At 36.0% G+C, this 23658-nt stretch overlaps 1 protein-coding gene across 1 annotated transcript in view; it reads left to right on the top strand.

Annotated features, from left to right (window-relative positions):
• The window catches only part of LOC136035736 (uncharacterized), a 52545-nt gene that overhangs the window by 20332 nt on the left and 8555 nt on the right, over positions 1–23658 (top strand). The window contains exon 3 of the mRNA XM_065717705.1: positions 16342–16488. Within this exon, the coding sequence (XP_065573777.1) occupies positions 16342–16488 (147 nt within the window). The remainder of the gene's footprint in view (positions 1–16341; positions 16489–23658) is intronic.

The following is a 23658-nucleotide window of genomic DNA, read 5'->3' as shown; positions in this document are numbered from 1 at the left end:
TTTTAAATCCCGACCAGATCCGGTGACATTGGGGAGAGTTGGAGGGGAAACCGGAATTTTTGGGAACGTGAAAATTGAGGTATCTTTATCTTACGAAGGGACGATCGGATCTTAATAAAACTTTATATATAGAAGGATCTTATCCCTCAGATGCTCCATTTTCAATTCGGGGACATAGGGGGTTGGAGGGGGAAACAGAAATCTTGGAAAACGCTTAAAAGTGGAGAGATCGGGTAAGAATAAGCACAAGCTATAGATACGTGATTGAGATAATTGGAACGGATCTGTTCTCTTTGGAGGGGGTGTTGATTTGGAAAAATTAGAAAAATTGAGAAATTTTTAACTTCAGAAAGGGTGACCGGATCTTAATGAAATTTGATATTTATAAGGAACTCATGTCTCAGAGCTCTTATTTCAAATCCTGACCAGATCTGTCGAGATTAGGGGGAGTTGGAGGAGGAAACTGGAAATCTTGGAAAACGCTTAGAGTGGAGAAATCGGGACGAAACTTGGTGGGTAGAATAAGCAAATATGGTAGATACGTGATTAATCTAACCGTACTGGATCCGTTCTCTTTAGGGGACTTAGGGGGTGGGGCTCAGTGCTTTGGCGAGCTTGGTGCTTCCGGAGGTGCTAGGGCGATGAAAATTGGTAGGCGTGTCAGGGAGCTGTACAAATTGACTTGATAAAGTCGTTTTCCCCGATTAGACCATCTGGGGGGAGCTGAAGGGAGAGGAAATATTAGAAGAAATGAGGTATTTATAACTTACGAGTGGGTGATCGGATCTTAATGAATTTTGATATTTAGAAGGACCTCGTGACTCAGAGCTCTTATTTTAAGTCTCAACCGGTATTAAGCCTCTGATTTTCCTTTTAAATAAATCTATTGATGCTTATAATTTTGCTAGAGCTCAAACCATATGAGCTCTTGGCTCTTGGCTCTTCTGGCCTCGTCACAAGTGCCATATGAGCTCTTAGCTGAAGCGAAGGCGAAGGCTTAGCTTTAGTGAAGGAAAAATAGGGCATAAACCAGGGATGACTAACTGAACCTCTTAATGGGACAGTTTTTTTTTTCGGACTACGAATTGGTTAAACGCTTATCAAATTAATTCACGTGTTAAATCTTGATAACACTGATGTATAATGGGAAGATGAGCCCAGAATTTGGAGAATTTTGGAGATTGGGAGATACTTCAGCGACAGTCCATGCCCATTTTGGGCCTTTTTTTTCATTCTCATTGTTAGAAACAGCTAATAAAGTAGAATATAACTGTCGGAAACCCATAGAGTTCGAGGATATTGTGTCTCAAATACATTGCATGGAAATATTTTGGGTTCGGTATTTTTGTTACACTAATGGACCTTAAATAATGTCACCAGGCACAATATGTGCCCTTTGAGCCGTAATTTTGATATGTCTGAGATAGGTTGCAAGTCACCACTGTTGGAACTATTGTCCCATAGGTAATTTTCAAGACCTCCAAGGCAGGGAGAGGGGAGAGTCCTTATCGGGCACTGACATATTCAAGTAAAATGTTTATTCCTATTGAAAGAAAGGCTTGAAAATGTGTTCTATCTTGCCAGTTTAAGCAGCTAATGCCTCATGACCTATTATAGGATTTAAAAAGAATAACAAAGAAAATAGCGCTTGGCATGTTTCTCAAAACCTTCCAGGGTTCTTCGGGAAGAATTTGGTGGGCGCTCATTGCTCACACTTTGCTCCCCATATCATTAACTTTATGGAGGTATGGCTCCATTTCTACCGAAATTGTGCGACCATCCACTCTTTATGATGACGCACGGGAAAAAATAATATAGGAGACATATCGCTTTTTTCTAACTCAGCGCTATTTTGTCACCTATGGCTGTCATATTAGCACCTGATTTTCAATAAGCCTTTTTAGTTCTAATGTAGTTTTGGTCAAACCAAACACTGGTGAAATATCTACATAATTTGTTGGAAATTATGATCAACAAGCTCAAATATTCTTAAGTACCAGCTTTCTTGGAAACATTGGTTCGTTTTAATTTAGGTGGTTTTAGGCGGTTGTACTATTATCCCGGGCCGAAGAGGCCGGAGACCTGGCGTCCAGTTTGTACTGTTGATCAAGAGGGAGGGGGGTCAGAGATGGAGTGGCTTTTCTCACTAAAGTGCTTTGGAAACGGAAAGCACGCACTGTTTAGCAGGGTTGGAGGGAGGGAGTGTTTTTACCATTGACCTAAGAGAATATGAAAAGGAGGGTTTGCACTCTTTACCGAAGATGGTCAGAGAAACAGCATATGAGCAGTTGATCGAAAGGGGTGGAGACACAGCGTATGCCCCACTGCCCAAAGTGTTCCCAAATGATCGTGAGTCAGAAGAAGTACGCCTTGTCCGCATTTGTGAAATTGGGTAATAGGGGAGACACTGGTCCAGGAGCCTTGCTTTGCATCTTTTCATCAATCAGATTGAAGATCTTTGCTTGACCTTCAAAATTTCTGGCCTTTGGTAATTTTGAAATTTCAACTCATTGCCATATGGGCTGTTGGGGCATTTGGAGGCACATGCTGTGTTAAAAGGGCCTTGAGGCTACGTGTTGATCATTTTACGCACCTAAAAAGGGCATTAGAACTCCAAATCTGTGATCAAATGAACCATTCTCTAACTTTCGATGATCATGTCCTTCTCTCTCTCTCTCTCTCTCTCTCTTTCTCTATCTCTCTCCCTCTTTCTCTCTCTCTCTCTCTCTCTCTCTCTCTCTCTCTCTCTCTTTCTCTCTTTCTCTCTCTTTCTCTCTCTATCTCTCTGTATGTCTGGTGTTGATTTATATTGTGTATTATTCCATGTCCTCTTTATCATTTTAGAGTTGCAGCAATGTTGACTTATTTTTTTATTTAAATTTTTTTTGAGTTCTCCTTAATAAATTTATATCAAATCCCATGAATAATTATAGCCAACAGACTATCTGACATTTCCCAAGCAGCTTTACCATATATTCTGCTCTGTATAAGATCATGTTTGATGTCACACCACTTTTTTGTATCTGGTTTTAATGTTCCTTTTCATTGTCTGGTGTATATTAATTTACGGATGGATATGTCTGTTCATCTGCTTTATTAACTTCAAAACTAATATCTCTTGTTCTTCGTAATGGTTAGAAAGGACAGTCATCCTGAAAATTAACGGATGTGCTTACCCTGACACTTTCTTTTTCCTTCGGGGATGGAAGGGGAAAGAATTCTTTTTCCCTTTGTCTTCGAATTACTTGACTAGATTTATGAAAAAAGTAGTATTTTTCTTAGGAAAATGAGAGTGGACGGAAACAGTAGGCATATGGTCATAAAAAGAAAAGTGATTAGAAATTTCTCATCTTCTTCCTTCTTTGCGATTCTCACTAGACATGCCGATTGTAGGAGAAAGTCCCCTCAAAAATATGGGGGGGGGGGTATTATCCCTTCCTCAGATTTTTAGATTGATTTTTTTAATATCAGTCGAAAAAAAGACAAAAATACTAAATTGCCAAACTAACAAAAAATAGATAAATGCTAAAATTCTAGTTTAACTACTTTTGGTTCTCTTGGAAAAAAATGAAACTTTCAGGGAAGGGTCTACAGACTAGAGCATTTCCCGGGAAAGTATTTTGAAGTAAATACCTCCACTCCTTCTCCCTCTTGAGGGCACTGACCTTTGATGACCTTTGAAATTCTTTGTTTTATGAAAGTGAAACCTTGCAAAACAGATCTTCTGCTTAAATAAAAACTAAGAAAACTGTTTTCAGCTTCACAACTTTGCTCAATCCCAATTTAAGAGGTTTCAAAGATCTGCAAATACATTTTTTTAATTTAGAAAAACCCATTGATTAGGTTTAAAATTCTACTCAAATAACAGGAATTGCATTTTCAGAACTAAACCCAGAGTAAAGGAAACTGACAACCGAAAATTAAGGTAAAATGTTGTTTTGTAAAAAATTTAACTGGTTGCCTACCTGTTAAGTAGGTAAATTTCATAGACCTAGGAATCAGAAGAGGGTTAACACGGAAGCAATACCTTCCCAGATTATATTTTAGGACCTGATTTCATTGCTGAAAGTTTCATTTTCCTAATCTAACCCCTTTCCAAGATAGCAAAAAGTAGCTAAAGTAGAATTTTACCCACAAGCTATTAATATAGTTCAAGGAAAACAGCAAACAAATACCTACTAATGTTATGCTTACATTCCCACTTTTCGAAGAGTCAGACATGAAAGACAGAGCAAAATTTTTTGACATTGGAAAAATACAGGATAAAATTTTGCCCAATCTCACGAAACCCAGTTTAAAAGAGTATCAGAACTGTAATTCATTTAATCAGATTTCTTAGGGTCGTGGTATTAGCAAGTTGCTACTCCGACTATAGAAGCCTTTGGGTCCAAGGGGGTTCTGACTTTTTACCACATGATGTACATCTGGGAGTGCCAAGTTTAGCATTGCTCTACAACGCTTGGCACATTCCGTAAAATGCGTGACAAAGTTCTGCCACGCTTGGCACGCGCCACTTGGTGTAAATTATTTCTGGGAAAGAGTAACCCCTCGTTAGGGTCCCAAGTTTGGCAAACCTGTATCTCGATTTTAGATCACGAGGAGCAAAGGCATGGTTGAGTAACCTATGAACTTATTAATATCTCGAATAACCTATTTTAGCAATCTGGATAAAGATAGCGCCCTTTAATTTCTCCCACTACTAAAATTTGAGTTTATTTGGCTTCACATTCCCTGAAAGCCTCGAACTGATTCCCAAATTCGTTGCTGAGGCATTGTTGATACGCTACTGAGTAACATGGGCACATATACTGTCTTTTGATTAACTTCACTACTTCACTGGTTCTAGTAGCACAAGAAATTTTAGGTGGATCAATGAGTTCGATCGTTACAAATCGACATTTAAGATCCACTTGTCACCACTCCCTGAACGCTTCAACTTGATTCCCTCCGAGATATTGCACATATGGCGTTTTGATAGTTAACCTTGTTGCTTAACTGTGCAAAAACGTCTTTGATGAATCGGAGACAAAAATTTTAGCCTCTGTTCTTCTCCCATTACAGAATATGAAGTCCCCATACCCTTCTTTCCTCCAACGATACCTGAAAGTTTCAACTTCATCCCTCATAATAATCCCAAGATATTTGAGATGTACCATTTTGATAACCTAGATGCCTATATTATCTTTTGACTTACCTGAGTCGCCTGTGCCAAGTCAAAATTCACGGTACACGTGCCCCTGCTCTCCATGGCATCTCTTGAAATTTCCTTCTGGACCCCCAAGCCATTCCCGAGATATTACAAATAGTATGTTTTAAAGTCGTCTTCTGGTATGCTCAGGAACGCGTGTCGTTTTATGAGTATATCTTTGGGAAAAGGTGGTAAATCTTCGCTTAGCGAATGATCCTTACGAGTTCCAAGCTAATCCGGTTACCAAGACTAACGTGCCAACCTTTTCTACTAAAAGTTATGAGTGAACACAACACAATTTGCATAATTTAGGGCCATTGTCCATGGGGTTCACGTTTGACATAGAAGGATACTCGTTAGAGCTTTTTATTATTTTGAACAAAATGGTTACCTCAGTATTTTGATCCAACACTATTGAGGGGCAGGGGGGGTAGTCAAGGGAGCAAAAAGAGTGCGGAAGTGGAGCACAATCACTTTTAGCCCTTAAAAAAGACGCTAAAAGTTTTCAGGTTCTGATCGAATGAGCCCTTTCTACGCCCACGCCTAAAATACGAAGCAACATTAAAAAACAAAACAAAAAACAAACAAACTATGGGTACTTCTTTTATAAAAGAAAGTAATAAAAATAAGTAGGAAGCATTGCTCTTTACTAAGTCCATGTTACTGCATTAATTCTGCTATTCAATAGATATCATCAGAAGAAAAAAAAAGAAAACAAGTTCAATTCTTTTTCTCTGTTGAAATTTCAAAATTTCGATTAAATCTTTCAAAAGTTTTACACATAATGGCTTACCAAGTTCCTGACACGAGGGAGCTTTTTAATTTAAGCATCATCCATATATTGAATTTTGTAATATAACTGTTTGTAAATTATCTGATGTAGGAAATTGATACACAATTACTTTGTAGCTAAATCAAGAAAATGCCTTAATAACATAAAAAGATGATGTAATAAAAAATTAAGATACTTCTTTGTTTTCAGACATAAATTGGCTAAACTTCTTCACATTAGGCTACTATGAAGCACCTAAGTTGTTTCTTTTAAAATTATGCTAAAAACAAATAATACAATAAATCACTTTTACCCCTTTTTCCCAGTTTTTCGGGAGGCCTTGAATTCAGGTAAATTTCTCTAATGGACTGCAGCTGTTCGGTGGAGCTAATGGTGTTAGTCATTTACAGGATTACCTCATAACACCTTTCATCACCTTTCACTTAAATAATTTTTCAAAGTTGTGTATTTGATTCCATTCTATGTCTTTCTGATAAGTTGTCATTGAATATTATTGACTAATATCTCTTTTACAATACTTTTAAAATCTGTTTTTACAATACATTACACCAGAATGAGCTATATTGTTGAGCGACACACTATAGTTTTAGCATTCAATAAAAAACTATTTCTCCCACAGAGCAGAATTACGTATTCTAAGAAGAACTTAACGTATTCTAAGAACATTCTAAGAAGTGATGAATGATTTTGGTCAGTTGTAATTGAATAGTAATCAATAGTGAAACAGTGATTGAACATTGTCGATAAATAACGACTAAATATTTTTAAGCAATGCTAAATGTTGTTTTAAATTACTTAATGGGCTAAATAAGTTAGGAGTTGGCCCCTTTAATTTATTGCTTTTTGTCCCACTGAACTCATCTCCAGTGTAGTAATCAGTTTTTCTAGAGTCATTTTTCAATTTTTGACCTGAGAGTTTAAGTGATTAATGATGTAAGTTTTCTAGGAAGCATTAAATCCGCTAGTAATTTGTCGAAAATTGGAGGATTTTCAATATGGGCAAAATTCCAGAATGTTGTCGTTTTCTATTAGAGTTTCCATACATGCTTTTACAGCAATGATCATTAAGGATTCATTTTTTGGGCGTGATCTTTCAAACTTAAAGAAAAAAAACGTAGTCATGTAAATTGTAAGTTTTAGTGCTTTATATAAAGGAAAAACTTTTGTGAATCTTTGAAGACAGTTAACGAGAGAAACTATTGAGCCGATGAGAAATACATAGTAGGTCCCAACTTAAAAAAGACAATCACTTTTGTTAAAAAAAAGAAAGTTGTAGGCTATACCTGACGACTGGGCTTCCAAAAAGAGAACTTCTTTCGTTAAATAAAAATAAAAGAGTTTACAAACTGTATCCACAAAACTTCATCTCTTTCATGTCCAGTTATCAAGTCCAGTTATTTGAATGTTCTTGATCATTCCTGATCAATTTACTAAATTGATCAGATATCTACTTAAAAAGTCTGGGCAAACAATAATTGTCGTATTGGTTCGTGACATCTAAAATAGGCTCAAATTAATTTTTTCCTACGATCAGCTAGCAACTACGAGAACAAAACTTTGAGAAACCTAAGAGAACAAGAGCTAAGAGCTCATATGGCACTTGTGACGAGGTCGGAAGAGCCGAGAGCTCATATGGTACGAGGTTGGAAGAGCCAAGAGCCAAGAGCTCATTTGGTACTTGTGAGAAGGTCAAAACCTAAAGAATCCTAAAGAACCTAATGAAATACCTCATTTTTATAATCTTTCAGAATTAACCCTCGCCCCCACTCCCCCAAAGAGAGCGGATCCGCCCTTCCAACTCCCCCGAATGTCACAGGATCTGGTCGGAATTTAAAATTAGAACTTTATAGCACAAGATCCTTCTAAATATCAAATTTCATTAAGATCTGGTCACCCTTTCGTAAGTTACAAATACCTCAATTTTCAAAATTACCTCCCCCCTCCCAATTCCACCAAAGAGAGCAGATCCGGTCCAGTTATGTCAGTCACGTATCTTAGACAGGTTTCTATTCTTCCCATCCAGTTTCATCCTGATCTCACCGCTTTAAGTATTTTCTAAGATTTCCGGTCCCCCCAACTGCCCCCCCCCCCCAATTACGTTTGATCCGGTTGAGATTTAAAATAAGATATCGGAGTTACGAGGTCCTTCTAAATATGAAGTTTCATGAAGATCCCATCACTCCTTCGTAAATTAAATATACGTTATTTTTCTTATTTTTCAGAATTACCCCCCCCCCCCCCCCGCAATTGAGCGGATCCGTTCCAATTATGTAAATTACGTATGCAAGACTTTTGCTTATTTTTCCAACCAAGTTTCATCCAAATCCCTCCAATCTAAGCGTTTCCCATCATTTTGGGTCTCCCCACCCCAAACTTTCCCCAATGTCACCAGATCCGGTCAGGATTTAAAATAAGAGCTTTGAGCCACGATATCCTTCTAAAAATCAAATTTCATGGAGATCCAATCACCCGTTCGTAAGTTAAAAATACCTCATTTTTTCTAATTTTTCAGAATTAACCCCCCCCCAACTACCCAAAAGAGAGCGGATCCGTTCCGTTTATGTCAATCATCTATCTAGGACTCGTGTTTATTTTTCCCACCATGTTTCATCCCGATCCCTCCACTCTAAGTGTTTTCCAAGTTTTAGGTTTCCCCCTCCCAACTCCCCGCCCACATCACCAGATCCGGTCGGGATTTAAAATAAGAGCTCTAAGACACGATATCCTTCTAAACATCAAATTTCATTGAGATCCGATCACCCGTTCGTAAGTTGAAAATACCTCATTTTTCTAATTTTTAAGACTTACTCCCCCCCCAACTACCCCAAAGAGAGAAAATAAGTTCCGATCATGTCAATCATGTATCTAGGACTTGCGCTTATTTTTCCCATCAAGTTTCATCCCGATCCCTCTACTCTAAGTGTTTTCCAAGATTTTAGGTTTCCCCCCTCCAACTCCCCCCAATGTCATCAGACCCAGTCGGGATTTAAAATAAGAGCTCTGAGACACAATATCATTCCAAACATCAAATTTCATTAAGATCCAATCACCCGCTCATAAGTTAAAAATACTTCATTTTTTCTATTTTTCCGAATTAATCGGCCCCTACTCCCCCCCCCCCCAGATGGTCAAATCGGGAAAACGATTTCTAATTTAATCTGGTCCGGTCCCTGATACGCTTGCCAAATTTCATCGTCCTAGCTTACCTGGAAGTGCCTAAAGTAGCAAAACCGGGACTTTAGGTTTTCCCCCTCCAACTCCCCCCAATGTCATCAGATCCGGTCGGGATTTAAAATAAGAGCTCTAAGACACAATATCATTCCAAAAATCAAATTTCATTAAGATCCAAATACCCGCTGATAAGTTAAAAATACTTCATTTTTTCTATTTTTTGCGAATTAACCGGGCCCCCACTCCCCCCCCAGATGGTCAAATCGGGAAAACGACTATTTCTAATTTAATCTGGTCCGGTCCCTGATACGCTTGCCAAATTTCATCGTCCTAGCTTACCTGGAAGTGCCTAAAGTAGCAAAACCGGGACCGACAGACCGACAGACAGACCGACAGAATTGGCGACTGCTATATGTCACTTGGTTAATACCAAGTGCCATAAAAATAGTGTTCCGAAAAATGTAGGTGGTATTACGTTGTTTTCTCCTATCTGCGTGAAAACTTTCATAACTAAAACTTTTAAAACAAAAAAATACAAAATTAAGACCTTAACTTTAAAACAAAAAATCTTTGTGACTAAAACTTCAAACTAAAACTTTTAAAACTAAAACTTTAAAACTAAAATATTACAACTAAAACATTAAAACTTTAAAACTTCAAAATAAAAGTTTAAAACTAAAACTTTAAAACTAAAACCTTAAAAACTAAATTTTTTCAAAGTTACTATTTGAAACTAAAGAAAACTTTTTAAACTTAAGCTTCAAACCTAAAACTTTTTAGATTAAAAAAAAAAAAAAAAAAAAAAAAAAAAAAAAAAAAAAAAAAAAAAAAAAAAAAAAAAAAAATTAAGACCTAAACTGTAAAACTAAAATCTTTTAAAACTAAAAATTTGATATTAAAAACATTAAAAGACATTCCCTTAAAACTAAAACTCTTAAGCTAAAAAAAAAAAAACCTTTGTGACTGAAACTCTAAAACTAAAACTTTTAAAACCTAAACTTTAAAACGGAAATATTAAAGCTAAAACCTTAAAACCAAAAATGTTTAAACTTTGTCTGTATATGAGGGGGGCTGCCCCTCCCTCAACCCTCGTTCTTTACGCTAGAGTTTAGGTATTTGTCACGTTTTAATGGCACTTGGTATCTACCAAGTGACATATAGCGATCGCAAATTCTGTCGGTCGGTCTGTCTGTCTCTTCCGGTTTTCCTAGTTTAGGCAAATCCAGGTAGGCTAGGAAGACGAAATTTAGCAGGTGTATCAGGAACTAGACCAGATTAAATTAGAATTTGTTTTTCCCCGATTCGACCACCTGGGGGGAAGTTGGGGGGATGGGGTTGAATCGGAAAATTTGGAAAAAATGAAGTATTTTTAACTTACGAACGGGTGATAAGATCTTAATGAAATTTGATATTTAGAAGAATATCGTGTCTCAGAGCTCTCATTATAAATCTCGACTGAATCCGGTGACATTGGGGGAATCTAAAATCTTGGAAAACGCTTAGAGTGGAGGGATCGGGATGAAACTTGATGGGAAAAATAAGCACAAGTTATAGATACGTGGTTGACATAATTAGAACGGATCTGTTTTCTTTGGGGGAACTGGGGGGTGTTAATTTGGAAAAATTAGAAAAATTGAGGTATTTTTAACTTAAGAACGGGTAACTGGATCTTATTGAAATTTGATATTTAGAAGGAACTTATATCTCAAAGCTCTTGTTCCAAATCTTGAACAGATCTGTTGACGTTGGGGGAGTTTGTGGGGGAAACCGGAAATCTTGAAAAATCCTTAGAGTGGAGAATTGGGGACGAAACTTGGTGGGTAGCATAAGCAAATGTCGTAGATACGTGATTGACGCAACCGTACTGGACCTGCTCTCTTTGGGGGAGTTAGGGGGTGGGGTTCAGTGATTTGGTGAGTTGGGTTCTTCTGGACGTGCTAGGACGATGAAAATTGGTAGGCGTGTCAGGGAGCTGTACATATTGACTTGATAAAGTCGTTTACCCCGATTCGACCATCTGAGGGATGAAGGGAGAGGAAAAATTAGAAAAAATTAGGTATTTATAACTTACGAGTGGGTGATCGGATCTTGATGTATTTTGATATTTAGAAGGACCTTGGGACGCAGAGCTCTTATTTTAAATCCCGACCGGCATTAAGCCTCTGATTTTTCTTTTAAATCAATCTATTGATTCTTAGGATTTTGCTAGAGCTCATACCATATGAGCTCTTGGCTCTTCCGGCCTCGTCACAAGTTCCATATGAGCTCTTAGCTCTTGTTTTTAAGAAAGGAGTGGGAAGTATTCTTAAAGAACTGGAAGATTTTGCCCTAAGAAATGAGGGTTGAGGAAGAGGAAGCCCCTCTCATGTACGGAATAACCTCTATTCGTTTTAAATTTTAATTTGTTCTTTACTTTTAACAGAAAAATTAGTTTTTTTTTATTTTCTTATTTTAATATGATTTCTTCAGAGGGTTAGTAGATTCATATTAAACCAATTGTTTTTGCAGTTTTGTTAAATTAGTCTATGAATGGCAAATACCTTGTACTGTCTATCAGAAAGCTTTAAAGCATGTAACAACTACAAAATTTTGTGGAAAATATACAAAAATATAATATATGTCTTACCTATTAATTAGAAAACAATGTCTATAAACCCCTTTGGATATCCCACAATTTCTACTAAGAGCTTTAAAAGTTTTTCATATGCCCGTTCAAAAGAATCCTCTATCGATCTTCTTGGACAATTACTTCGACACGGTTACCCTTGGAAAAAAACAAAACAAATGCATCCGTGACCTTTCTTCTTGCACAAAATACAAAATTAAAATTTTTTGTAGATGGGAGGTGAAAACCTTTTACTGTAGGGTTCTCTAATATGCCGAATTCGATGGTGTGATTACTTAAAAAGTACTGTGTCGTATACCCATCAGAACATACTACAGTTCTTTCACTGCAACTGCTGATCAGTTCATGATCTCTCATGAATAATACGAATCATAAAAACCTATGTCCATCTTTTCCATTGTAACTGTTTTGCTAACTGACAATACTTGCCAGAAATCACTTTTAAGTAACTGTAGTAATTGTGTGCCACAATTGAAAATAGTGTGTATTTGTCAATTAAATAGTAACATCTCTGTATTGCATACCTATCTAGACATGCTACCGTATGTAATACAACTGCTGCTGCCGGTCAAGAACTGCTATTGCAGCAATAAGCAATAGCAGATGCTTTAAAAACAAGACATAAGTTTGATAAGTTGAAGTTTAATAAAATAAGCTTTAATGTTTACTCCTGGTTCCCACTGCTGCGTCAATCCCGACGCGATTTTTTTCTGGTGGAACAGACGTACGACAGAATCGGATGGAGGTTCACAAAGAAACGCAGACTTTTGCGATCGCTGCGACAAACTCTAGAAGAATTCAGATCTGGTTCTCAAACTGATTTCTTTTTTTATCATTTTCATTTTTCAATTTTTTTTAAAATCAGAACAAAGCGTGCGATTTGTCGTATGAGTTGAAATTATTCAACGCATCCGACATTGCAACAAAACGGATGGTTTTGCGTCGTTTGTCGCATGATTTGTGTCATTTATCGCATGTCGCAGGATTTTGTGCGAAATCGCAGCAGTGGGTACCAGGGATTACTCGGTTTAACGTGTATTACCGTTGGGTAGATAAGATGAAAAGTGGAAATTCAGTTATCCATAGACTGTATTCGACTGAGCATTTAGACGTTATGTTAGATGAGACGCTAATTTTTTTTCAGAGCATAACATGTAAATTTCCTCTAGCGTTGGAATTATGAGGGAATTAAAGCATATTTTTCCAAAAATCGTCCTTGGACTTCTGTATTTTCACTTGTTCATTGTTACCTCTTATATTGTTGTTCAGTATGGTCTTTAACTTTTTAATCACATTTAAAACGCCTTTGAGCTTTATAGAATTAAATAAATAAATAAACAAGTTTTTTAAATGAAAGTAAGGAGCGACATTAAAACTTAAAACGAACAGAAATTACTCTGTATATAAAAGGGGCTTTTCCTTCTCAACGCCCCGCTCTTTACGCTAAAATTTGACTTTTTCTCTTAACTACATTTTAAAACAGTAAAAAACTTTGGCGTAAAGAGCGGGGCGTTGAGAAGGAAAAGCCCCTTTCATATACGGAGTAATTTCTGTTCGTTTTAAGTTTTAATGTCGCTCCTTACTTTCATTTAAAAAACTTGTTTTTTTTATTTAATTTCTGGACGTTTTTGAATCAATGCATGTTTTGATTTTGGCTCTCCGTAGAGGAATAATTAAAACGAAATTTGTATATTTATTTTTTTGGCTAAATGGCTTTCTCATAATTCTGATCGAATGATTTTGAGAAAAAAATAGCGGGGGAGGAAGCCTAGTTGCCCTCCGATTTTCGGTTAATTAAAAAGGCAACTAGAACTTTCAATTTTTTACGAATCTTTTTATAAGTAAAAGATATACGTAACTTAAAAATTAGCTTACGTAAAGAACTTTTGTATTCTCATGTTTTTATTACATATATGAGGGCGTTCGCCCCCTCGTCAGTACCTCGCTCTTTACACTAAAGCTTAAATTTTGTCCCAATTCATTAAGAATGACCCCTGAATCACAAAAGCCGCAGAATAAATAGTTGAAATTACTAAAAATACTTTAGCGTAAAGAGCAAGGTATTAGGAGGAGGTGAGCCCCTCATATGGGTAATAATTTCTGTTCGTTTTTAGTTTTAATGCTGCTGCTTACTTCCAGCTGAAAAAAAGACTTTTTCATATTTATTTTTTCATTGTTTTTTTTAAGTAATGCTAGTAAATCCTGCGCTCCCTTCATGGAAATTTTTTTCCCCCATGACAAATTCCTCGATGGAAAGTTCCCCCAGCATATCCTCCTCTTCTCAACCCCTGCCTCCAACCAAAAAATCCTCCTGAAAACGCCTGTACACTTCCCAATAACCATTAATATATGTAAGTACTGGTCAAAGTTTTGAACTTGTAACCCCTCCCACGGGGACTGTGGGGGAGTAAGTTGTCCCCAAAGACATAGTTAAAAGGTTTTTCGACTACGCTGAATAAAATGGCTATCTCAGAATTTTGATCCGTTGACTTTGGTAAAATAATTAGCGTGGGAGGGGGCCTAGGTGCCCTCCAATTTTTTTGGTCACTTAAAAAGGGCACTAGAACTTTTCATTTCCATTAGAATGAGCCCTCTCGCAACATTCTAGGACAACTGGGTCGATACGATCACCCCTGGAAAAAAAAAGAACAAATAAACAAATAAATACGCATCCGTGATCTGCCTTCTGGCAAAAAATATAAAATTCCACATTTTTTTAGATAGGAGCTTGAAACTTCTACAGTAGGGTTCTCTGATATGCTCAATCTGATGATGTGATTTTCGTTAAGATTCTATGACTTTTAGGGGGTGTTTCCCCCTATTTTCTAAAATAACGCAAATTTTCTCAGGCTCGTAACTTTTGATGGGTAAGACTAAACTTGATGAAACTTATATATTTAAAATCAGCATTAAAATGCGATTCTTTTGATGTAGCTATTGGTACCAAAATTCATTTTTTAGAGTTTTGGTTACTATTGAGTCGGGTCGCTCCTTACTACAGTTCGTTACCACGAACTGTTTGATACTACCATTAGGATTTTAGCAGAATGTTGAAAGAGAGATTCAGTGAGAAAAGTGTATTTAAAATCGAACGTTCTTGCTCTCGCAGGTATATTTATTTTTATTGGTTGATATGGATATTTGACATTATTAATCACCTTGCAACAGAATTTTTTTAAAGGTAGGTTTGTAACTGGCATGGTCATTCACAGTTACAATAGCAGAAATGCAAATGTATTTCGGAGGCCACGGAGTGAAACGACCTGGTCACATTTTTCTGCTACGTTCGTCTAGCCTAGTTCTTGGAGTCACTTACCATTGGGTTTTCGGCATGGGTACCATCGAATTATTTTCGATGGTTATTTGACAAATTTTTATAATTTTAATTACTATTTTGTTTGATTTTTGTTTTTTATTTTGTTGTCACATAAGTGAATTAATGTTTGAGGTATATTATTAGTCCATCAGTAGGGCTATTGTTATGTTTTTGTTTATTCATTTAGATGTATGCGTTTGAGGTTGGAGTTGGCTTAACAAATCAAAAGATCTCTCTGGATTTTTTTGTAAATTAAATTTATTTATTATTTAGTTTACTAACCCCTTCCCGATTCGGGAAGGGATTAGTTTATTGAAAAAGAGATATTTTTCAACTAGAAAATTTAATTTTCGTTCGAGTGAGCCTTCTTCCGGTCTCCTAGGACCCTTGGTTTGGTACGATCATCCCTGAGCAAAACAAGAACAGCAAACAACTAAACATGCATCCATGCTCTTTTTTTTGCAAAAAAAGAAGAAATTCGACGTTTTTGTAGATATGAGCTTGAAATCTCTACAGTAGGGTTTTACAATATGCTGAATTAATATGCTGAAAAATAAACTAATCCCTTTCCGAATTGGCTCGAGAATGTCACTCGTTTGGCCCTTCAAAAGACCTATAATTTTTTATTTTGTTGGTCTCCATGTGATTTTTTTTGCCTTGTTTCTGCGTATTTATCTCCTTTTTGTGTAGAATTGATTAAAATCAATTTCATCTGTTTAATTACTTTAATGTGTTTAACTTTTTGTAACTCCAAAAGTTGTCATAATTTAATGGCAATCATTAAAAAAAGGATAGACATTCATCACCTTCTCTGTGTCGGCACTACCACTGTGGATTAAAGACTGCCATTGCTTAACAAGCGAAACTTTTCACTAACTCTAACAACTATAAATTTAAAGACGCATCTGTGAAAAAGAATTAAATTACCAATTAATTAGGAATTAGTCCCTTGTGTTGTATACCATTCTATGCAAGCTACATTTTATAATATTGAAATTGTGTTTTCCTCAGGATTTTGTTGTTTAATCCCTCCCTTTGGAATCGTTCCAAATTTCAACTATTTAAATTGCTTAAACTCAAGGAATGTCAGGTTAGATGTAGTTCTAAGATGCTAAATTTTATTGTTCTTTCAAAATTAGCTTAGGATTTTTGTTATTGATTATTTTTCCTTCATCCCTCAATTTAGAATCCTGGAAAATTTCTTTGCGAAGGAGAAAAACGTGATAAATTAATGCTCATTCTTTTAGGTCGATGTTACAAGCCTAAATGAAGAAGAGAAATATGCTATGAATAAATATGAAATTTTGCAAATTACGGAGACAATTAATGATGCATTCGGACGAATTGGAGATACTCTGGAGAAACAAACGGAAGTCATTTCAGCCCAGGCAAAGGTTCTTATCTATTACTTCTATGTGTTTCTGTGTACGGTTGGCCCTATGGTTGTTGATTCTGCGCTGAATTTTTTTGGCGCCCTTTCATGTAGGACGATAGACTCTCATAGTATAAGGGAGGGAGGTATGAAACTTAAAAAGATAATTTTCGGTCAAAACTTCCAAGTTTTGTAGAAGATTCTTGGATGAATCTTTGGAAAATTAATGCAAGGGGTAATGTTTTTGATTAAATTAAAATTATTTTGCTCTAATGAACGTAAATACCGACGTTTTACTTTACTGAAATCTATTAACAATTAATGTTTTGTTATTAAAAATTTACTTATAGTTAGGCAGGATATTTTTCTAGCGCATTTTTTTAAAATAAGAATTCATTATATTTTTCCGCCGGGGAAATCACGTTTTCTCCGGGGAATTTGCAGAAATCGCAAAATTTGTTGAAACCAAACTTTATATGTTCCCTCATCAAACAATTCTTGTTAACAGGCTTCAAGTAAATATCGAACCGGACTAATTGTAACCATAGCTCAAACATACGAATTTTTGCAACAGCATAATACATTAAAAAGAGTTTTGTTTTTCGTGATTCTTTCAAATATGTAAAATTTGCTTTTTAAAGTTGCTGATCAAATTTTTTCATGATCAATTTGTATAAACTGGGATAAAAGTGTAAGTATCTCCCCTCTAAAGGAAAAATTAAAGTAATCTGGATAAAAATTCCAAGATCGAATTCACTAAATCATATAATCCTATTATTTTGGTTTCAAGCCCCTATATACACAAATAGTAGTCACGAATCTATATTTACTTGTTTGTTGTTTTGTTAGCTTGGCCTTTGCTCTTAAGGCCAATTTTTTCTGAGATGGTCAATCGATATAGAATTATCTATTGAGCTTTTCAGTTTTAGAGACCATAATATAGCTCGGTGGCCCATACTTTCCAAAAGATACAAGCTGTCAGTTGCGAATAAAACAGTTAAAGACAATTATTTTTAAGCTTTATATGACTTCATTGATTCATTAGATACTAAAAAATGTATTTTAATTGGGTGTATAGCTGCACACCAACTATTAGGGCGGAGAAACTGTGGATCTTTTTCTTGGGTAGAGGTGGCCTCAAAAATTGTATTTTAGACCCTAATTTTCTAACTTCGGTTCAAATTTCTCAAAAGGCAGTCGGTAAATGAAATAATTGTGTTTCTTAACGAACTATATTCGTTTTGTAGTTAAAAAGGTTGCTTTCACTGAAGTACCAGTGAAGCCTTAGCGCAAAGAGTGGGGGAGTTAGGAAGGCTGTCTTCCTTATGTTAAGCTCTGTCACCCTTCCTGTATATAGAGGTTATAGGGGGAGACATCGCCTGACTCAATTCCCCAATATAATCATTTAGAATCTTCCATTTTAGAATCCCATTTAGTATCCTATTCATTTTTAATCTAAACTATGCAATAATAAATAATGGTGGAGTAAAAATAAGAAAACAAACACCCAAGAAAAGCACATAATCAACAAAATTAATCAAATGAGATGGTGGTGAGAGGATAAACGTGCAGAAGCCAAACATACGGGTATGTTTGGCTCTGCTGTTTCTTCTTTAAAAGTCCAAAGGGCCCGTTGATTGTCAAGTCATAATGGCCCCAAATTCTGTCCCCTTCCCTGTGGAAAAGAAGAACTCCGTAGGGGTTATACCTTTGTTTATCTATTTCTTTCATTATCCTTAAAGTCTGATATACTGTGTTTATGGATATTATATTTTATACGTTTACAAAATATTTTGTCGTATGTACCCTTTTATTTTATGTTTTTGCGAAAACATTTACAAATTTTTTAAAGGGCTAAGAAGAACATTGGTCGTGTTAATTATATGCGGTGAAAAACAGCACCTATAATTCCAAAATTAAAAATTAGGGTCTTTAATTGAACATGGCAACAAGGAAGGGGAAAAATAAAAAATATTCACAAGGATCTCAATGTTGAAAATGAGAGGGGACTCGACAAGTCAACTGACTTTTAGTGGATGTATAAAGTAACGAATGAGTAATTGATTTTCTTCCCCTTACAAAAGATAAAAAAGGGAAGTAATTGAGAGCAGGAAAGAAAGAATAAGAAACGAGTTTGGAATAGTAACTATTTTTACCAATTCAGTCTAATTTTTGAACGGTTTTTTTATTTGTTTGTTTTTCATTTGTTTTGAACGGTTTTTCTTTGTTTCAGTTTCTTCTCTGCCTCAGTGTGGTTTGCTTCAGTAGGTTTTTCTTTCATCAAACAGTTCGTGGTAACGAACTGTAGTAAGGAGCGATCCGGCTCAATAGTAAACGAAACTTTAAAAATGGAATTTTGATACTAATAGATACGTCAAAAGAATCGGATTTTTATGCTGATTTAAAATATATAAGCTTCATCAAATTTAGTCTTACTTATCAAAAGTTACGAGCCTGAGAAAATTTGTCTTATTTTGGAAAATAGGGAGAAACACCCCCTAAAAGTCATAGAATTTTAATGAAAATCACACCGTCACATTCAGCGTATCAGAGAACTCTACTGTAGAATTTTCAAGCTCCTATCTACAAAAATGTGGAATCACGTATTTTTTGCCCGGAGACCGAACACGGGTGCGTATTTATTTATTTTTTTTTTCTTTTCCCCAGGGGTGATCCTATCAGTGGTCCTATAATGTTGCAAGAGGGCTCATTCTAACGGAAATTAAAAGTTCTCATGCCCTTTTTAAGTGACCAAAAAATTGGAGGTTACCTAGACCCCCTCCCACGCTCATTTTTTCCCAAAGTCAACTGGTCAAAATTCTGATAGCCATTTTGTTCAGCATAGTCGAAAAACCTAATAACTATGTCTTTGGGGACGACTTACTCCCTCACAGTCCCCGGGAGAGGGGCTACAAGTTACAAACTTTGACCAGTGTTTACATACAGTAATGGTTATTGGGAAGTGTACAGACGTTTTCAGGTGATTTTTTCTTGGATGGGGGGGTTGAGGGGAGGGGGTTACTTGGGAGGATATTTCCTTTGAGGAATTTGTCATGGGAGTAGAGAATTTCGATGAAGGGAGCGCAGGATTTTGTAATATTCTTTAAAACAAAAAACAATGAAAAGATAAATATGAAAAGTTTTTTTCAACTGAAAGTAAGGAGCAGCATTAAAACAAAACGAACGGAAATTATTACGCATATGAGGGGTTCATCTCCTCCTAAATACCGGCTCTTTACGCTTAAGTATTTTAGTAATTTCCACTATTTCTTCTACGGCCTTTGTGATTCAGGGGTCATTCTTAAGAAACTGGGACAAAATTTAAGCTTAAGAATAAAGAGCGAGGTATTGACGAAAAATGCAAATCTCGTTCTAAGTATTCATGTGCGGAGAGCCAAAATCAAAACATGTATTAATTCAAAAACGTTCAGAAATTAAATAAAAAAACAAGTTTTTTTTTAACTGAAAGTAAGGAGCGACAGTAAAACCTAAAACAAACAGAAATTTCTCCGTGTATGAAAGGGGCTGTTCCCTCCTCAACGCCCCGCTCTTTACGCTAAAGTTTTTCATGGTTTTAAAAAGTAGATTTGAGAGAAAGAGTCAAACTTTAGCGCAAATAGCGGGGTTTAAAGGAGGGAACAGCCCCTTTCATAGTCGTATCCAAGGCGGGGGGGAGGGTTATGAGGTTTTAGCCCTCTGTCTGACATGTAAAAACGTAACCAACATGAAGATAAAAAAGTTTTTGATGCCTTTTAAAGTTTTTTGTCCCCCTCCCCCTGAAACAGATTCTGGATACGACCCTGTATGCTTTATACTCCGTAGTGGAAAAGCATCATAATAGATGAAACCAGTCAGAGCTTGACGTCTGATTTACAAGCATGGTAGCTTTTGCATTTCCTATTCATAATTTCGTGCATTTAAGTTCAACGCTGTTTCAGAACCTGATACATATTTCAGTTCAGTTGATAGAGTTTGGTCAGAATGTTTGCCTGGGGGCTCACAAAAGATATAATTAAATAGGGAAGATTATCATGGGAATGCACAGGCGACCAAGAGGAATCAAAATGCTTTTTTCCGGATGAAATCTGATATACGGTTTTAAAAAAGTCTGATAAGGCCTAGATTCTTCTAAAACTACATTTGAAATCCTGTTCCAGTCGATTTACTTCATTTATTGTTTCCAGTTTCCTATTGGTAAATCAACCTTAAGCAAAGGGAAATTACCCAATCAGAAAAATGTAATGAAGATAAGAAACACACTTATGCGTAAGAAAAGAAACTTTACAGTTGGAAAAATGTACGTTATCAGTAGGTACACCTCATGTTAAAAGTCAAATCAGGTACGATTCATTACAAACAAAAAAAAAAACACTACAACTTACCTACCTATAGCTGGCCCAAAAAATTATATAAAAAAACTTGTGACGGGACGGATTCAGACATATTTTACCAAATAATTAACCAAAGAGAAAAATAACAGAACTAACATAATGCAATAATATAATAAAATACATTAAGTAAATACAAACCACTACCAATATCTTATCAACCATTTTAAAACAATGTTCTAGTCGTTACAATAGTAGTAAAATTAAATAAATAAAAACTGGGATCTTTTCCCAATCAATATATTATCATTTTACTTTTAAAAACACAATGTGGTTTAACTTTTATCGTAAGTAGTGACGCCATAATGGGTTTTACGGGCCAGGTATCCCTTCGAATCCCGCCCTGGACTCTTTTTTCTTCAAGACGCAGGTGTTATTAATTGACTGCAAGATTTTGATGATTTCTTTGGTTGTCACGTAATTGGGTTTGTTTACTTCTGCAAATGATTTCTTTGGATGATACGTAATATGACTTGTTAGAGTTCACTAGTCAAGGTGCAGACGTACGCCTTACGTCATATGTTTTCTTTCAATCTTTAAAAACCCGTGAGGGCCAGGAAAGACCTTCAGAGCCCCCCGACAAATCATGTTTTCTTTGGCTGTTAAATAATAGGGAATGTTTTCTTCAAGACATTTCAAGATGTTTTTAAAAAAGATTTCTTTAAGACGTTTTTCAAGACGATTCTCTAGAGATTTCTCTCCAAGACCTTTTTTCAAGTCATTTCAAGGTGTTTTTAAGATATTTTTCTTCAAGACGTTTTTCAAAACGTTTGAAGACATTATAAGACATTTCAAGACGTTTTTAATACATTTTTCTTCAAGACGTTTCTAAGACATTTTCCTTGAAGACGTTTTTCAAGACGTTTCAAGACATTCTAAAGATATTTTTTTCAATATGTCTTGAAGGATTCCTTTGATTTTTATGTAATAGAGGAAGGTTAATTTATGTTAAGGATGACGTGATCTTGCATGATATGCTAGATTTCATCGGCCCGTGGGGAATCCTCGCTTTTAAGTGAAGAAAGCACACACTTGGGATGTTACGTCATGACGATGTACTTGTGGGTGTTACATAATACTTTTAAGATTTTTTTTTTCAAGATTTATTTTTTCAGGGAACCTTTTTAATCTAAAGATTTATTGTCTGCATTAAGATTCGAAAGGGATTCCCTATCATTGGAATGGAGTGGTCAAAAGGTGGGCTACGAAAGCCTTTCTAATATTTTGATTTGGGGAATACTTTCTGCATGATAACCTATTGAGCCCAAGGAAAGTCGCCTGTTCCCGCATGCTAAAATGATTAAATAGATTGCGTGTCTCCATATGGCTGGAATAATTGACATGCAGGGTGTAAAATCAATTCCTAGAAACTGCTTACATTTGACGAGCACCTGCTTATTAAGTAATGTATTAGAGGGCGTTGTCAGATAATATTGGTGCTTGTTCGTAACACATTTTTACTAATAGTCTTTTATAGTCTTTTGCTCTATTGGAACTTGAATGTGCTATCGGAGATGAAATAAAAGCGGGAGTATCATTAAGGCTAGAATATGGTCCACCTTCGTTTATGATCGAAAGTCTTTCCTTTTCTCATCATTACACAGAATTTAGCACTTATATTTGAGACAGTCTTGAACGAGCATGCCAATGTACATAGACTAGAAGATCCTTAAATTGCATTAGTGAAATATATTGAAGATTTGTAATAGATCAATAAATCTAAAGAATGAAGGATTTTTTACATACTAATTTATTAAGAAAAAGAAATTTACAAGCATTATTAAAACACAGAAAAGGCAATTAAAACACAACGAAGGAAAATCCCAAACGTGGATAAAGCTTATAAAGGATAAAATATAAGCAGAAAGAACCATGAATTAAAGAAAGGTGGGGACCTAGCAGCCAATTCCACGGTGGGAGGGTTGGGGGTTTGATATTCGTGGTAAGTTTAAGCCCCATCATGAGCTATTTCTGAGAAATCTTAATGAAAATGCCTTATTTCTATTGCTGTATTAGATGTGCCTTCAAGATTAAAAAACACTGATTTTTGCGATTCGGTTATTTCTGAAAAGTTTTAATGAAAATGCCACGTTTTTTTTTAGCCAAGACTGTATATTGACGCCCCCGTGGAAATATGTGGCTAGCCCACCCAAGCAAGAAATTCCAGAGGGAGTGGGCTGACATTAGAGATAAATTGAGGTAGGGTTGGGGGTTTGATGTTCGTGGTAAATTTAAGCCCTATTAAGAGCTATCTCTGAGAAATCTTAATGAAAATGTGTCGTTTCTATTGCTCTATTAGATGCGCTTACAAGAAAAAAGAGACCGATGTTTGCATTCGGCTATGTTTGAAAAGTTTTAATGAAAATGCCACGTTTATTTGAGCCAAGACTGCCTATTCACGCCACATTGGAAATATGTGGCTAGCCCGCCCTGGAAAGCAATTCCAGAGGGAGTGGGCTGATATTAGAGGTAAATTTAAGACCTATTAAGAGCTATTTTTGGGAGGTCTTCTTTGCTCTATTGGATGCGCCTGTCTGTTACATTCCATTAATTTAAATCTTGATACTAGAAAAATCACATTAAAAAAAAATGAGAAATGCAGAACATGCGAAGAAACAGATTTTTGCATTCGGTTATTTTCGAAAGGCTATAATAAAAGTGCTAAAAATTCTTTGAGCCAGGACTATGCATATTTACGCCACCGTGACAATATTTGGCTGGCCCACCCCCTAGCAACCAATGCCAGAGGGGCGACTTTTTATTATAGATAAATTTAAACCTTATTAAGAGTTATTTCTGAGGAG

The sequence above is a fragment of the Artemia franciscana genome, chromosome 14 (assembly GCF_032884065.1).
Source record: "Artemia franciscana chromosome 14, ASM3288406v1, whole genome shotgun sequence".
In the NCBI taxonomy this organism is placed as follows: Eukaryota; Metazoa; Arthropoda; class Branchiopoda; order Anostraca; family Artemiidae; genus Artemia; species Artemia franciscana.
Note: the sequence above shows the minus strand (reverse complement) of the source record. Positions and strands in the feature narration are given on the sequence as shown.